Raw genomic sequence first — 17102 nt, 5'->3', positions numbered from 1 at the left:
CAGGTCACCAACTCTAATGGCACCCACTCCATCACCATGTAATCAACTACACCATAAACCTTTACACCCTCAATCTCCTCTGTATATAAACAGACATCAACTTCACATATTCAAATCATCTCATTCCTCAATACCCACTTCAAAGTCAATCATACACACCTTGATCAGCTTCTGTAATTGACCATGGCAACGTCTACCTTCACTTGTCTTTCATTACTCTCCCTTCTCCTCCTAACCACCACCTTCTCTTTAACCACTGCAGCTCGAACCCTAACAGAAGACCCAGAGATCGCGATCCCTGTAGCTGCACCAGATGCAGACGATGTCACTCCCTTGGGCGCCATCCCACCTAACCCAGCTTCCACCACCACCGGAACTACCGGTGTGGTGCCGGTTGAAGGTTCCGACCACACACTCACCTTCTTTATGCACGACATTCTCGGCGGGTCAAACCCCTCAGCTAAAGCAGTCACCGGAGCCGTCACTAACCCCGCCTTGAATGGTCAGGTTCCCTTCGCTAAACCCAACGGAGCAAATCTCCCGGTCAACAATGGCGTCTCACAAGACGATGGAAACAGCGGAGTCATCAACAACAACAATCTCCCGTTTCTTACAGGCCTGGGTGGAACCACTTCAAATGTCTTCCAAAACAATAACAATAATAACAACAACAACAATAACAATGTTTTTGCTTCCATTGGTGGACAGCTCCCGCAAGGAAACGCGTTGCAACAGTTTATGTTCGGAACGTTGACTGTGATTGACGATGAGTTGACCGAAGGACACGAGCTTGGGTCTGGTTTGATCGGAAAGGCTCAAGGGTATTATGTATCGAGTTCCATAGATGGGAAGAGTCAGACGATGGCGTTTACTGTGATGTTTATGCACGGGAGTTATATTGATAGTTTGAGCTTTATGGGGGTTCACCGGAGTGCGGTGGCGGAGTCCCAGCTGGCGGTGATGGGTGGCACTGGGAAGTATGTGAATGCTAAAGGGCATGCGGTGGTGAAGACTTTTCAGGGGACAAACCAGCAGAATAATGATGGAATGGAGACGCTGCTTCAGTTTCATGTGTATCTTGCGTATTAGTTTGTATAAGTCTATGTGTGTTGGGTTTCTATTTCTATGATTTCCATATTTATGTGATGTTATGAAAATTTGTGTGTGAAATACAGAAGAATTGACAATTTTCACTTTTCCATATTGACCAAGATTGGAATAATTGATTCTTTATGATTTGGCGGAATTTGGTCTTGATTAACTCGCTGTCGACTCAAATGGCTCGACCATAAAACCCAAATCCAATTGAACACAAAACGAGGCCCAATCCAAGCTGAGATCGACTATCATGTTGTGTCCATCTTGTCTCTCGTCTTCACAAGTATGAAGCATTGATTTTCCTTGAAATAACACCGTATTATGATCAAATACACTAAATCTCCTGCTCAATTTGAAATATTTAGGTTGCATTTCGACTGTGTTTAGCACATCACAGCTAGCTGATAAGGTAGCTTATTTTTCGAACTTTTTTAAGTTAACAATAATGGTTCTTTCAGAAATTTATACTTAGAGTATACGTTAGATTGATTCCGTGTTTGGTTGTGGGTTTAGGGCAGAATCAATCATTCGACTATCTGTTCGATCTTGATTATATATAACTCATATACACTAAGTGATCATAGGAGGAACCAATATGGGTCACACCAATTACATAAATTCGACATTCGTATTACAAATTTTAAGCATAAGAAACTTATACATTTTGATCTTAAGGTACTAAGACTACAACACTTATACAAAAAAAATATTTGATTTTCTGGAAGAACACATTAATGTTTTCAAGGAACAAAGAACATACTTTTTCATACAAAATGCTTATGAACTCACCAACTTAAATGTTGATATTTTTCAAACCACTTGTATTCTCAGGAAATTAGTAGACAGGTACTTACACAGGTTTCAAGAAGACAGAGCATAGTAGCGTCACGTCTTAGTTTTTGCTTTAGTTTTGGTTTCAAACAAACAATGATTTAAACACAATGTAAATTATATATTTTCAATATGATGGTTGTGTTGCTTTAATTACTATTATTCAATTGTTATGATATTGTACATGACGTTATCCGCCCAAAAATGTTTCCGTCGTTCCGGTTTGGGGGTGTGACATTGGTCTCCAAGCCCCTCCTTCTTGAACGCACACTAAAATGCCACAAAATCACTCCAAAGCTCAAGAACACTCAAATGAGGGGTGAATTAGGATTTTAAATGGACGAATGAATAGTGGAGGCTGATGAAAGTGAGTGTACAAAGGCTATAATGATGTTTAAATAGGGTTCATGTCCTAAAAATTAGAGTTTGGTCTTGGCTGATGTACTCCCCGCATACACCACATACGCCAAACATACGTGGTTATGTTCCCCGTCAACAACCATGCATATATGCTAAGCGTACCAAATGTACGCCCAACGTACGAGGGACCATTTTTGCAAAGATTATCAACTTAAAGGACCAAACAAGAACATACCTGGAATCGAATGTTACAACCAACCTACCATCACCAGCATCACTACCACTGTCGCCATCATCACCACCATTGCCGCCACCATCACAACCATTGCCACAATTACCGCCGTTACCACCACCACTATCGTCATCATTGACACCATTGTCCGCCACCCCCCACACTACCACTACTATCGTTTTCTAAAAATGAAACCGATAGAAATATACACATGTTTTCTAAGTTTTTAAAATTGAAAATGAAAAATGAATAAGTTTTAACTAAACGCGTTTTCTAAATTTTCCAATGAAAACTGGAAACGAAAAACGAAAACTGAAAAGGGAAAATGAAAAATGGAAAATAAAAACTGTTTTTCCGTAACTAAACGCAACCTTACACATTCAGTTTTCGTTTTATTTTCTTATTTTTCAAAGAGTTTATTAACGTATATACAACTAGTATTTGGGCCCACGCTTTGCGGCGGGTTTTTATGTGTTGTTGTTGCGTATTCGGGGTGTGTCTAAAAAAGTGAGGGTGAAAAATACATTTTACAAAGTATAGAAGGAAAAATCGAACACGAAAGTTTAAAAAATGTGTGTCAAAATGATATTTTTTATACAAACTTGAAGGTGGAGGGGATACATTTGTACTTTTAGCTATAGTATGATTGTCTCACAAAAAAAAATTGTATTATGTATATTGACAAAGTGATGAAAATAATATTTTATAAAGTTAAAACTAAAGTAGTTGAAAGTGATATTTCCAAAGTACGGAATAAAAAATCATTTTACAAAATAAAAAGAGTTGTAAATAACGGATTATACAAAGTTAAAGGATTAAAGTTGTACTTTATGCGTTGATATGCCTAAACATTCTTCATTACCAATTGATGGAAAATAAACATAAAATATTTGAAAATAAAGGGGTGAAAGTGACATTTTAAAAAGTTTAAGGTGAAGGGGGGGGGGGGGGGGGGGGGGGGGGGAATGGTATTTACAAAGTTGAAGATGGAGGGGCTGAAAATTATATTTTAAGAAGTAAAGGGAGATAAAATATCATTCTACAAAATAAAGAGTTGCAATCGATATATTATACAAAGTAGAGGTTGCAAACGCCAAATAATAAAAAGTTGAAGCATTAAACTTAAACTTCCTGTAGTTTGCACTTGTACATCATGCATTTAAATGTATACTTAAAGTATCTCACGAAAGAAGGATTGCTTTTTGTACATATTTATAATACCATAAATAGTGGTAATTTCTTAATTAGTTTCTTCACGTTTTGTAATTTTAAGGTATGCTCGACAAAATTAGTTGGTTGTCGGGAAAATGACTCTTAAGGGTAATTAACTTTTGTGTGTGTACTCATTTGGTCTCTTTCCTTTTTTTGTATTCAATATACCATCGAACTTGTTGTTTGTGTTCACCGTAACCCTTTTGACCGGATTTTGACCTGTGATAGCCGGTCAAAGGGTTATGGCGAACACAAACAACAAGTTCGATGGTATATTGAGTACAAAAAAAAAAAAGTAAAGGGACCAAATGAGAACAAATGCAAAAGTTGGTTACCCTCCTGATTTATTTTTCCTTTACTCATTTACAGCAAATCTCACGTCATCTCCTGGTGATATTAATGACTATGAGATTCATTCTTGCTTCTCTTCAAAACATAACTCACGAAAGGACATTATTCATGCATATACAACTTTGTAATGTACTTGAATATTTATTAGGGGAATCTTGACTAAGCATAATATTGTACATATTGATGCTACTTTTGTAGACACATCACCATAATATTGTACATATTGATGTTGTATCTTATCCCATGAGTTCGATCTTAAAACTAATTAAACTCAAAAATCACAGTACTTGTGACTCCACTCGTTTGTAGACTTGTTTAGAATCCATGATATCATAAATCATTTGATTGGAAATGTAAATGTAGTCATGAAATGCGTCTGCTTAGTCAAGATTCCCCTAATAAATATTCAAGTGCATTACAAAGTTGTACATGTATGAATAATGTCTTTTCGTAGGTTATGTTTTGAAGAGAAGCAAGAATGAATCTCATAAAGTCATTAATATCAGTACGAGATAACGTAAGACTTGCTGTAAATGAGTAAAGGGAAAATGAATCAGGAGGGTAACCAACTGTTGCATTTGTTCTCATTTGGTCCCTTTACTTTTTTTTTGTACTCAATATACCATCGAACTTGTTGTTTGTGTTCACCATAACCCTTTGACCGGCTATCACAGGTCAAAAGTCGGTCAAAAGGGTTATGATGAACACAAACAACAAGTTCGATGGTATATTGAATACAAAAAAAAAAAAAAAAAAAAAAAAATGAAAGGGACCAAATGAGTACAAACGCAAAAGTTAACTACCCTCAAGAGTCATTTTCCCTTGGTTGTCGGTAGTGTTTTGTTAAACGCTACGTGAGGTAGCTTTTGGTTTTAGAAATTAGAACATTTTGTTTAAACTAAATGCTAAATAATTATGGTGTAAAATGAAACTTTTTGTTCAAAACGAAGCGTTTTTTTAAAGCTCCCAAATATTTTGTGTGGAAGGTGTAACGCCCGCAGATCCGGGCTAGTCAATTTAGAGGTAATAGGGGTCAAAAATGACTTTTCGACAAAAGATTATTTAGAATAAATAGTCTTAACCAAGTTGTAGAATATGTCACAAGGTTTTTGTACATATAAAGAACACCGAAATCCGAGTTATAACGAAGAAGATATGGTCCGCCGAAGTTTTACGGCAAAACCGGCACGGCACCGGAAGATGTAAATAGTGAATTTATGATAGAAGACTTTTTAGCCTTAGCAATCTAAACAAAATTCGTAGAATATGTTAAACTAAGAACATCGATAAAAAGAACGCCCAAATCTGACTTCGTATGAAGAAGTTATGATTTTTCTAAGATTCGGCTTAGCAGTGCACGACCCGAAACTCGAATTTTAGTTCGAGCGGTTTTTGGCTTATGTGACCTAAATGAGAGTTGAATATCTCATTAATAGGAACTCAACGGTAAAAAGACAGACGAAAACGGAGTCCGTATGAAGGAGTTATGAACTCTTCGCGGTCATTTAACAGTCTAAACTCCTCATACTGTTAAATTTGAGATCGGTCAAGAATTAGCCGACGGAGTCTAAATGAAAGTTGTAGATCTTGATTTTACCTACGCGTGGATATAAAGAACGTCGAAAACGGAGCTCGTATGCTAAAGTTATGATTTTTCTAAGTTTGAGGGCTGATACGCGATAGGGGGTGATGTGGCACCACCAGAATTGGACACGTGGCACCACCAGAAGGCCACCACATGGACCAACTCGGCGAGTAGGTCCCCCCTACTCGGCGAGTCCATCGGATTCCACCCCTATAAATAGAGGTGTCGGGTTCCCTCATTTCCTCACCCCTCACCCGTCTTCTTTCTCTCTCTAAACTCTCTCTCTAAGCTCCCTAACCCCCCCTAAAAGCCTAGGTAAACCCCCTAGCACCCGAAGGAAGCCCCGAGGATCCCGGAGTCCCGAGAAAAGTGCCTTTCGGCTCGGGAAACGCTGCTCCAGCGAAGCCCGGTTTTGCGAAAAACCCGCTGTAAGTGAGCTACGCCTACGCTAGTTTTAATATAGCTTCTAATTAATTATAGTAACATTATTAGGACCTTAAAATAATTGTTTGGGCTATTATTATGAGTTATATTGAGTGTTATTTAACGCTTATATAATAATAATAATAGCTATACTATTAATTAGTCGCGGTTATCGTTAGACTAAACCCTAGTGGTGTTGATACTAGGTTTTATCGAAGGAAATTGTTTTGAGAGTATCGAAGCGCTGTCCAAGTGTTGAGTCACCACCTACTCAGGTGAGTGCATAGTTACTTTCAGCTTACACATAGATATGAAGTATTTTATATATATTACGTGCTGTGTGTGTATATTATCTGTATACTTGCTATCTATGCTGGATGAACGTTTTATACATGTTTTCAATGATTTAAACTGTATATGTATTTTATATCTACAAAATGTGTTGGGTAAAACATGGGTAGATGTATTAGTTGTTGTGTGATAAAATGAAATAATGAGATGCCTCGTTATAGCTGTTCTTGATGATCTAGTCATCTAGCGGAGTATAGATGACGACCACGGACTATTCTAGACAGTCCAGTGGAACACTAGCAGGCTCGCAACCTGTAGGTGTTTATTCGAACTGTGTGTTTATTCGAACTGTGTGTTCATTCGAACTGTGTGAACTGTGTGCTCACCAGATATACTCCATCCCAATGATAGTCCTTTGACTGGGTCCCTTGTGTTAGATGTTTTAGGGACGTAATGTGAGGATAACGGGAATGGGTAATTGGGTTGATTGTTTGATGTTTAAAAATAATAATTATATTATTGTGGGTTGAAAACCCTATGTACTCACCAGGTTTCCCAACCTGACCCACTCAGTTTATTTATATCACAGGTGTTGATACGAAATCACTTTACACTGAGAGATTTAAAGAGATGTAGATCACTAGTGTAAATAAATGTAAGTTTTGTTTATGCTTATGTTTCTGTATTAACAATGACACCCCAAACATTTTGAAATGAATAAAATACGTTCCTTCAAAAATGTTTTAACAACGTATTTATCATGTTTTTCTGGGAACAAATTCCGCAACATTTTTATTAAAAGAAGAACTCTGATTTTTATAAAGTATAAACAAAACCGATCTTTTCTGACCGTGATTTTGGGGATGTCACAGAAGGCACCCTTAATGTATCTCATATTACAATGCAATCTTTTAAGTGTTTATATTTTCTCTTTTACATTCTCTCCATAATGACTATTTTGGAGAAACATTCACTAACTTTACATATATATTATCGTATTGTATATTCATGTACACATCTTTATTGGTTGAGTCCATATATAATCGACGAATTCTTTTTTTTTTTTTATATTTTCAATATACCTCTTAGCAGTTGGTTCATAATCAAATTTGATACAAAAATCATAACATGGTATCATAGCACTATATATTTCTTATTTATAATCTCATAATTAGTGTTTGTTTCTAGCAATTTCAATAGGATACATTTCAAATCACATCATGAAGTCGTATCGGTCATAATTTTGATTCCATCAAATTGCTCTTTAAATTGGTTCAACCTACCCATTATACTTCTAGTAATCAATTTATTTACATATATTATCAAAATTTTGGATTACTCTATGGTACATGCCCGTCTTTTTCTTTCCTTTACTTGGCGTGATCTATTGCAACTTCGAAACATCGAGCAAGTCTGAAATGGGTGTTTTGGAGTGTTGTTCGAAATGCGGAAATAATATATATTGTGGACCACAATGACATGTATAATCATATAAGTGGTGACCCGTTAAAAAATGGATCCGGAATGCACCCATTTTGAGCTATGTGGTATTTTTCAAAATTTCTATAACCTTGGTTCTTTTCTTTAAGAAGCAAAAAAAAATTAGTTAGATTGCTCAATTTTCTTATAGTTTTTACTATTTGGTCCATGTAATTAGAGTAGTTATCAATTTTGGTTGAGGGTAAAATGTTCATATTCACGATGGTAACAATTAAATAGTTAAATTTAAAGAAAGGACCAAGGTAAAATAATTAAAAGGACTATACGTGTCAAAAACTCAAAAAATAGACTAAAACACATGAACCAAAAATTGTAATTTACTCAATTTAATACTTTTCCATAAATAAATTAGAAAGACAAAACTGCAAAAATGGTCATGTGGTATGTATTTTTTTGGGGTTTTAGTTTAAACCATTATTTTTTTGGATTGGTAGTCCTTTTGGTCATGTTTGTACGTAGATTTGATCCATCGTAAAATTGAAATGACTATAATGCACTTCTGATATATTTTAAATTTTTTTTTTCTATTTAATCTAAATGAAAAAGAAAATAAATAATTAATTTGGGCCCACCTCTCTCACACTCTCTCTTTCTCTCTTTCTCTCTCTTTCTCTCTCTCTCTCTCTCTCTCTCTCTCTCTCTCTCTCTCTCTCCACCTACTCCTTCTCTATTTTTCTTTCCTCCGTTCATAGTACCTTCAACCCAAAATCAAAAAGGAAAATACGATTGTTGTTGAAACACCGAAGGACCTCCGATTGCCGCCTAACCCTGTGTCGTCACCATCTTTTCCACTGTCGTCGTTGGCGTTATTGCAGTCCATGGTAGATTGGTAGGCACGATGATGGCTCTGTGTTCTTCTTTCTCTAGAGGTCTCTCTCTTTCTCATTCGTTCATACCCTGTTTCTCCCTCTCGATTCTCTTCTAGCTCTCTCGGATTAAGCTTTCTTGTTGATTAAACTCACTTCTACAGATGTAATAATAACACAAAGATCAATTTACAAGAGATGAAACAAAGGAAGCTGATGGATCGTGCATTAAAAACCCTGGATTCCATTACTCTGACGAATGAAGAATACAGTGGGTTTGGGGGGTTGAGGACGATAACAGAGAAGAGAGAAGAAGTGGGTTATCTGGTTCGAGAGATCAACAAAAGTCATGTGATCCTTAACCTAAAATACATTTTACCTTGGCCTTAAATCTCTATAGTAATGAAGAGCTGGAGAAGGGGATTCGAGGAGAAAGAAAAAACTGAGAAATAGAGGATTTGATAGGTAGATTTGAAAGAGAAAACTCAAAGATTTCCAGTCACCATCTCCGGTGACCGAAGGTATCGAGCAAACACTCGAGAGATACAGAGACCAACGTTATGGAGAAGACCGAGAAAAAAGGAGAAGAAATCGAAGGGAAGGAAATTGACATCGTCATTTTGGGTCGTTGATCAGAGCTCTCATCGGAATCTATGGAAAAGAGAAAGAGAGAGAGAGAGAGAGAGAGAGAGAGAGAGGTGGGGTGGATAAGTGGGTCCATTTTTATATTTAATAATAATATTATTATTAAAAAGTGAAAGAAAAATGAAAAATAAAATCATTAAGGGTATAATAGTCTTTTTAGTTTGGGCAGGGACCAAAACTGCAAACAAACTAGCTCAAAAGGACTACCAATAAAAAAAGTCGGGGTTTGGATTAAAACCTTAAAAAATTTCATACCACAGGGACCATTTTTGCAATTTTGTCAATTAGAAATCATACGAACTCGACTTAATTAACTCGCTGTTAACTCAAGGTGGTCCAACTCACCGTAAAATCCAACTCGATTCGAACACAAAACGAAGCCTAAACCAACTGGAGATCGGCTTTCATGCTGTGAGGAGATCTGTGGAAGCTGGGAAGGTGATCATGGAGAATGCGTTCAAGCTTCTCCTTTCATGTCCCTCTGGTCTCTCTTCTTCACAGGTAAAACTTCGATTTTCCTTTAAAAACATCGCATTATGTTCAAATACAGTAACTTTCCCGATGGATTTTCTTTAAAGAAGTCATTTTAAGTTATTCTTTGATAACAATTTGTGATATCTTTACTTTTTAATTAGGTGTCGGTGAAATTCGACGAATCGTACGATAGAGTTCCTCATCCGGACATTAACTTAGATAGCTCCATTTCTGAGGTGTTCATACTAATGTTTCTCTTCTTATTGCTTTGCTTCATTGCATCATATATTCCCTGTTAGTTTTCTTTCTCCTAGTTAATTTTGCTTTCAATTGAATTTTGGTGCTCCAGGTAGACACAAACATTGTGCAAGAAACAAACCCTAACACAGATGATATAATCCGTTGTTCTTCAACTCATATCCGTAGTATTGCAATAATGGTCGAATAATACTGTATAGTGTACTGTAATTAGGGAAGAGTTAATAAGGATTATGGAATCTGGTTGTTACATTTCAATCATGTATTAGGCCAGTGGCATACTCAAATCTTCCTGTTGAGGGTAGTGTAATCAAAATTAAATGTCTTGAATTAGTATACATCAAGATCATAAGCCCTTTGTTAGTGGTGTATAAGATTTGCATAAATGACAATTACTGTTGATTCAAAGGACAACATCTTTTATATCAAGCTAATATTCTTCCTCTTTCATTTCTCTCTCTCTATTTTTTTCTCCAGATATGGGATCAAAAGGTTCAACAAAGCACATCACTGTTCAATGGGAAAAAATTTAGGGTTTGTAGATTTATCTTTTAATCAACCTTCTAAGTTGTAACACGTTCAGAATTGAATATCTTCATGTTACATTCAGTGAAAGTATCATACACATTGTACTTACTCTTTAATGGTTGTTGCAACTTAGTATGGAGGACACAGTGGCCTTGAACCTCATGTATGCCTTCACCTTGGTCTAACAGATTATAGGTTCTCTCTTCTTCTCTCTCCAATCTCCATATGTATACCTTTTTTTTGGATAATCTGTACCTAGAAACAATATGTTACTATTTCAGGACTTTTATGGGGACAAACTTAAATCCTTCATGGGAAAGATTTCTTGTGGCATCTGAAGGTAAAAACATCATACATTTTCACACCTGCTGTTTCAACTTTCAAGAATCATTATCCAATCAAACCCTTTACTTTTCATGTTACATAAACTTTTTGTAGATGATTGTAAGCAGTGTCAACACACTTCTAGTCCATTAGGCAATGGTGCAATTGTAGAGACATCTGATAATATGATACTTGTGCTCCAAAGAAGTAATAATGTTGGAGAATTTCCAGGATACTTGGTCTTTCCAGGTGGGCATCCCGAGGTACATCAAATCAACAATCTTTTTCTTTTTACTTTTTTTTTTTTTCAAAATAATAAAACATAAATTTGTCGAATTATATATTTTTATGATTGATAGCCAGAAGAAGTTGGAATTACATCCCATAAGTGTGAAAACTCAGAGTTGAGAAACAGTAAAATTTCACAAGAGATGTTTGACAGCATTATCCGTGAAGTTGTTGAAGAAATAGGAGTACCTGCTTCAACGTTGGTAAGAATATAATATTTCTCTTTATTGCAATCAGGTCTCCCAAGTTTTGTTCATTTGATTTTCTCACCTTAAACTAATACCAAATTAATTCTCTTAGTTTGGTTATTTGATTTTATACAGAACGACCCTTTATTCATTGGGATATCGCGTAGGGTATTGAATGTAAGACCCACTGCTTTTTTCTTCATCAAGTGCAATCTTGAATCAACAAAAGTTCAACAACTTTATTCTAGTGCACAAGATGGCTTTGAGTCAACAAAACTTTATATTATACAACCTGTGAGTTCTCATTTCATCCTTTCAAATATCAGACTGTGACTGTGACTGTAACTGATGTTGAATGAGTATAAATATCAGGGTAAGTTGGAGAGCATGGCATCTAAAATGCCGGGGTGCCACAGAGGAGGATTTGCACTTTACAAGTTGATGTTAGAATGTGGGAAGAACATCAAGTGAATGTGTAGAAGGTATCAAGGCGCATGTTAGTATATATTTGTTTGATATGGCAATAGCTTTTTGAGGAGGAATAACTGATTTGAAAAGTGATTGGAACTTGAGCTTGGTATTCCTTTTAAAAAATGGGCAAATTGAATGTAAACTAAAATGAATATATCTGTATTCGTTTTCTTTTATTAATTAATTCAGCAATTTTTGTATGAAGAATATTTGGAAAGATTTTCTTTTATTACAACATATGTGAATTATGTGGTACGATAAACAATAAATTTATGAAGGTGCTTGATTGAGAGGGTATTACTAATTAGGATGATTGAAGGGAATGAATATGATTTTATAATGAGAAATTAGTTGGTGTGATTAGTTACATGATTACCTAAAATATAAACTGAAATATTAATGATTGTAACCTCTGTGCAGTTGTTAATTTCCAAGTTTATAATTGTGGTATCTCTTATTTAAAGTTGTAAGATTTTCACAAATCAAAAACATCTTCGAAAAATTCGGTCGCAACTCCTATAGTATATACACACTTTTCTACACATTTAAAACGGTACTTATTTTTATATATTTCTTTGTATTTTATTCTATAAGAATACAATTTCGTAAGAATACACATTATAAATCAAATAAGTATTGTATTCTACAAGAATACAATATCCTACATAAATACACATTTAACAATATCCTATAGTATACAAAAATGAAATTCGAAATCAAATCAATAAGGTTTGAAGTAATTGTGAAACGTCTAATACTAGGTTCTAACAAATATAAATATATGGTTTTTGTAGCAGATTTAAAATGTGTTTCAGATTTGTTTTCACGTTCTCGATTTCTTGTTATCATTTAAAACTTTCCCTCCCCCTTCCCCTTCTCATTCTCACTCTCTCTCTCTCTCTCTCTCTCTCTCTATATATATATATATATATATATATATATATATATATATATATATATATATATATATATATATATATATATATATATGGGCGGTTCTAGTACAAGACACACAGTGGCCCGAGCAACCTCTGACTTTTCCGGACGCAATGTAAAAATTTTTGAAATTTTTTTTTCTCTTATTGTGCAACCCCTAACTTTCTCATGCATCCCCTACTATGAAATTTTGCATCCGCCTATATATATATATATATATATATATATATATATATATATATATATATATATATATATTATATATATATGGTAAAGTGAATATATCTAACAACCTTATATAAGCTTAGGTACCTAACATTATCAAACTACGTCATTTTGCATTAAATTTTCATTGCAATCATCCAAGGTTCTTAAACTTCATCCCTAAACTTGATTTACTTCAAAAAAAATTTGGAAATTCATCATTATATTTCTCCTATATCCTTTCATTTGTAGCTGTAGGATATGAAGCTCATTAAGTGGTATTCGATATAAAGACGTGATGTAAAAGAAAAATATTTGTGTAAATCCAAAGATTTTGGAAGTAATCAAGTTATGGGGTTGAAGTTTAAGAACTTTAGGTAACTATAATGTAAATATGATATAAACCAATATAGTATTATGGAATTAGGTACCTAAGTTTATATAAGGTTGTTAGGTATATTCACTTAACCATATATATATATATATATATATATATATATATATATATATATATATATATATATATATATATATATATATATATATATATATATATATATATATTCTTGTTCTCTTTATCTTTTGAATAAAAAAGAAAAGGACTTTTGGGTGTGATTCGGATTCTAATTTTATGAAATATACAAGTCTACAAAACCTTTGTTGCATACATGTGCGATTGACGTCCCTTTCTCTCTCTACCATTTCCTTTTTTTCTTTTTCTCTCCACCTCCATTGTCCAAACACAAAAAGATACATGCACAAAGGGAGATAGTTCTCGTTCTTTTGTCATCTAATGCCATTTACAGATTGTTGTGATCTCAAAAAGCCATTTTCAATTCATGGACTATTTGGTTCCAAATGAAGGAGCGCAAAAGGTCCACCTTTCTTCATACCCAGGTTACTGTTTTCCCTCTTCCTCTGTTTTTCCTCTAATTTTCAAAAACCCATTTCATTTTCATGGAAATGCCTCCCTGTTTTACAGTTTTTATGGTGATCTATTATCGTTGTTTCAAATACCCTCCGTTTGTTAAAATGACGCTTAGAAAATAGGCATTCTCTTCGTTTGTTTTTATTTTTCTAATGATGATTTATAATGATTGTTGTTCGACCAGGGCATAAATTTGAGGTCCAGGAAATTGCAAACCAACAATAATGGAGTTTCGGAAGTTTATTTAAAAGAATATTTGCATTCGGTGATTAAATAATTGAATTTGTTCTTCAGGGGTGTTGAGTTTTACACGAAGAAAGATTTTCCAGGTTTGAAAATGCTATTTCTGATCTGGGTTTTTGAGGGGAAGAAGAAAAGAATTTCCGTTATTCATTATTAGGATTACAAAAGCTTCCCTCGCACCAAAAAGGGGATCATTATCAGGTTTTATACAAATTCTCCGATGAAGGCACCACCAGAAACATGGATGCCACCGGCCACCACCACCCCAACCACCGCTTCCCGGAAAAAGATGTCTAAACAGGTGACGGGGAAACGAGATGATACCCCTTTGCATACAGCTGCAAGGGCAGGGAACATCAACGCAGTAATGGAGATTTTAGGTGATTGTTATGGTGAAGAAGAATTGATCTCATTGCTTTCCAAGCAGAATCACGCCGGTGAAACGGCGCTGTATGTGGCGGCAGAATACAGTTATGTTGATTTGGTTAGGCTCTTGATCGATCAATATGATATGGCAACAGCCAGCATTAAAGCCAATAATGGATTCGATACTCTTCATATTGCTGCTAAACAAGGAGATTTAGGTATGCAAATCTCTATGTTTTCTAGTAAATTCCACATCATCCTAAACTTTTGTCTTTTATAACTATTTCCATTCTTTCAATTTACAGAGACTTTAAAGGTTTTAATGGAGGTCCACCCAGAACTATCAATGACGGTTGATATATCAAACACCACAGCCTTACACACGGCGGCGATGCAAGGCAACATTGAGGTGGTTAACTATCTATTGGAGATAGAAAGTAGTTTGGCATCGATAGCAAGAAGTAATGGGAAAACTGCTTTACATTCGGCTTCAAGAAACGGGCATGTTCTAGTGGTGAAGGCTCTTTTGGAGAAGGTACCCGGGATATCTTCAAGGAATGATAAGAAGGGACAAACCGCCCTTCACATGGCGGCAAAAGGCCAAAATCATGAGGTGGTTGAGGAGTTGATCAAGGCGGATCCGTCGTTGATAAATATGGTTGATGCAAAGGGGAATACTGCTTTGCATATTGCAACTCGTAAAGGCCGAGTTCAGGTACAATAATGCAACAAGGAATGTTAGATGCAGCTCACTGAGCTGCATCTTGCGTCTGAAATGCACATTCCATACGTCATATCTATGTTACGTGGATGTGACGTATGAAATGTACATTTCACACATCATATGTATGTTATGTGCATTTGGCGTATGGAATGCACATTCAATACGCCGTTAAGTGCATCCAACGTCTTGAAAAATATATTCCGTATGCCATAGGCACAAAAAATAGTGCATTTATAGATGTCAATTAGTAAAAAATTGTCGTTCTCATGTATAATCATTGTGTTTATGCAGATTGTTAAGATGCTACTAGCTCGTACCGAAATCAACACAAGAGTCGTGAATAGGTCGAACGAGACTGCATTTGACACAGCCCATAAAATGGGCCATCCCGACATAGGATGCATCTTAGAAGAACACGGTGTCCCGAGTGCCCGTGTCCTAAAACCCTCAACAACTCCGGCACGAGAGCTAAAACAAACCGTAAGCGACATAAAACACGAGGTCCACGATCAACTCGAACACACTCTCCAAACTCGGCGAAGGGTCCAAGGCATCGCGAAACACCTCAACAAAATGCACGCTGAGGGCCTTAACAACGCGATAAACTCCACCACCGTAGTGGCCGTGTTAATCGCCACGGTTGCATTCGCCGCTATTTTTACAGTCCCGGGACAATATGTTGATGATCCAAGCAATATACCCGAGGGTTTTTTGCTAGGTGAGGCACATATTGCCCCACAACCCGCGTTTATAATCTTCTTTGTTTTCGACTCTGTGGCTCTATTTATCTCATTAGCAGTTGTTGTGGTTCAAACCTCGGTGGTGGTTATTGAAAGCAAAGCGAAGAAGCAAATGATGGCTGTTATCAACAAGCTAATGTGGTTGGCTTGTGTGCTTGTATCGGTGGCGTTTTTGGCCCTTGCGTTTATTGTTGTCGGGAAGCATGAGAAATGGCTAGCGATTTGTGTGACCATTATAGGAACGTGTATAATGGTCACGACTTTGGGGTTGATGTGTTATTGGGTGATTATGCATCGAATCGAAACTTCAAATATGAGAAATATGAGAAGGAAATCAATGTCGGGTACAGAAAGTAGGTCAGGGTCGAGGTCTAGGACATGGTCGATTTCTGTACTTTCAGATACGGATCCTATGAATACCGAGTTCAAGAACATGTATGCAATCTAAAAAAAATACATTTTGAGAAAGATCTTTTTGGTTCAATCAGGCATGACTGGTAATTTAATGGTTTTAGAATGTGTAACTATGCCTTCAAAAAGGCTCGAAATACCGTCAAAAAGACTCCAAACATATTTTAGTTTTGGGGCGCAATAGCTTTATCAAATTACCTATATTAAAAAAGGAAATATTCGAATTTTATGAGATAATTAGATCTATTATTTTTAAAAATCTGACTTTTAAATTAATTCAAATTTAATTCTAATAATTTTTAATAATAACCGATTTTATTTTTATCAAAATGACAAAGTCAAGCATAAGCTAGTAAAAGATACTTTTGATTTTATTCTCGGAGAATAAGGTTATATATATATATATATATATATATATATATATATATATATATATATATATATATATATATATATATATATATATATATATACTAGCCGTTACCCGCGCACAGCGGCGGGGACAAATAACTTCTTTCAACGATATTTTTTTAAAAAAAAATGTTATGTTCCAAAAGAAAGTTCATGTCGTGGGTGAGAGGAAGGGCGGTAGTCGTGATAGTGGTTGATTGAAGGCGAAAGGAGGCAGAGCGGCTGTGGTGGTGGTGGTTATACTGTCTTGGTTACTGGTTAGGGTTTTTCGAGA

General features: G+C 35.6%; 3 protein-coding genes across 3 annotated transcripts; all 3 read left to right on the top strand.

The window, feature by feature from the left end:
• The first annotated feature begins 98 nt into the window (after window positions 1-98).
• LOC145008308 (dirigent protein 10-like) lies at window positions 99-1199 on the top strand. Its single transcript, XM_078966922.1, has one exon. The coding sequence runs from the start codon at window positions 184-186 to the stop codon at window positions 1087-1089; it is 906 nt and encodes a 301-aa protein (XP_078823048.1). The 5' UTR covers window positions 99-183; the 3' UTR covers window positions 1090-1199.
• An 8465-nt stretch (window positions 1200-9664) lies between these two features.
• NUDT9 (nudix hydrolase homolog 9) lies at window positions 9665-12153 on the top strand. Its single transcript, XM_078966618.1, has 9 exons — window positions 9665-9835; window positions 9970-10044; window positions 10544-10600; window positions 10728-10789; window positions 10876-10934; window positions 11033-11181; window positions 11278-11409; window positions 11530-11688; window positions 11767-12153. Exons 1-9 carry the CDS (start codon window positions 9779-9781, stop codon window positions 11863-11865), a joined length of 849 nt encoding a protein of 282 aa, XP_078822744.1. The 5' UTR covers window positions 9665-9778; the 3' UTR covers window positions 11866-12153.
• A 1525-nt stretch (window positions 12154-13678) lies between these two features.
• On the top strand, window positions 13679-16474 carry LOC145012496 (ankyrin repeat-containing protein At5g02620-like). Its single transcript, XM_078971297.1, has 4 exons — window positions 13679-13902; window positions 14118-14760; window positions 14848-15257; window positions 15558-16474. The coding sequence occupies exons 2-4, from the start codon at window positions 14397-14399 to the stop codon at window positions 16452-16454; spliced, it is 1671 nt and encodes a 556-aa protein (XP_078827423.1). The 5' UTR covers window positions 13679-13902; window positions 14118-14396; the 3' UTR covers window positions 16455-16474.
• Window positions 16475-17102: the final 628 nt, after the last annotated feature.

This window comes from Lactuca saligna, chromosome 8 (genome assembly GCF_052625555.1).
Source record: "Lactuca saligna cultivar CGN05327 chromosome 8, ASM5262555v1, whole genome shotgun sequence".
NCBI classification, from domain to species: Eukaryota; Viridiplantae; Streptophyta; class Magnoliopsida; order Asterales; family Asteraceae; genus Lactuca; species Lactuca saligna.
This window is presented reverse-complemented; position numbering and strand designations above follow the sequence as displayed.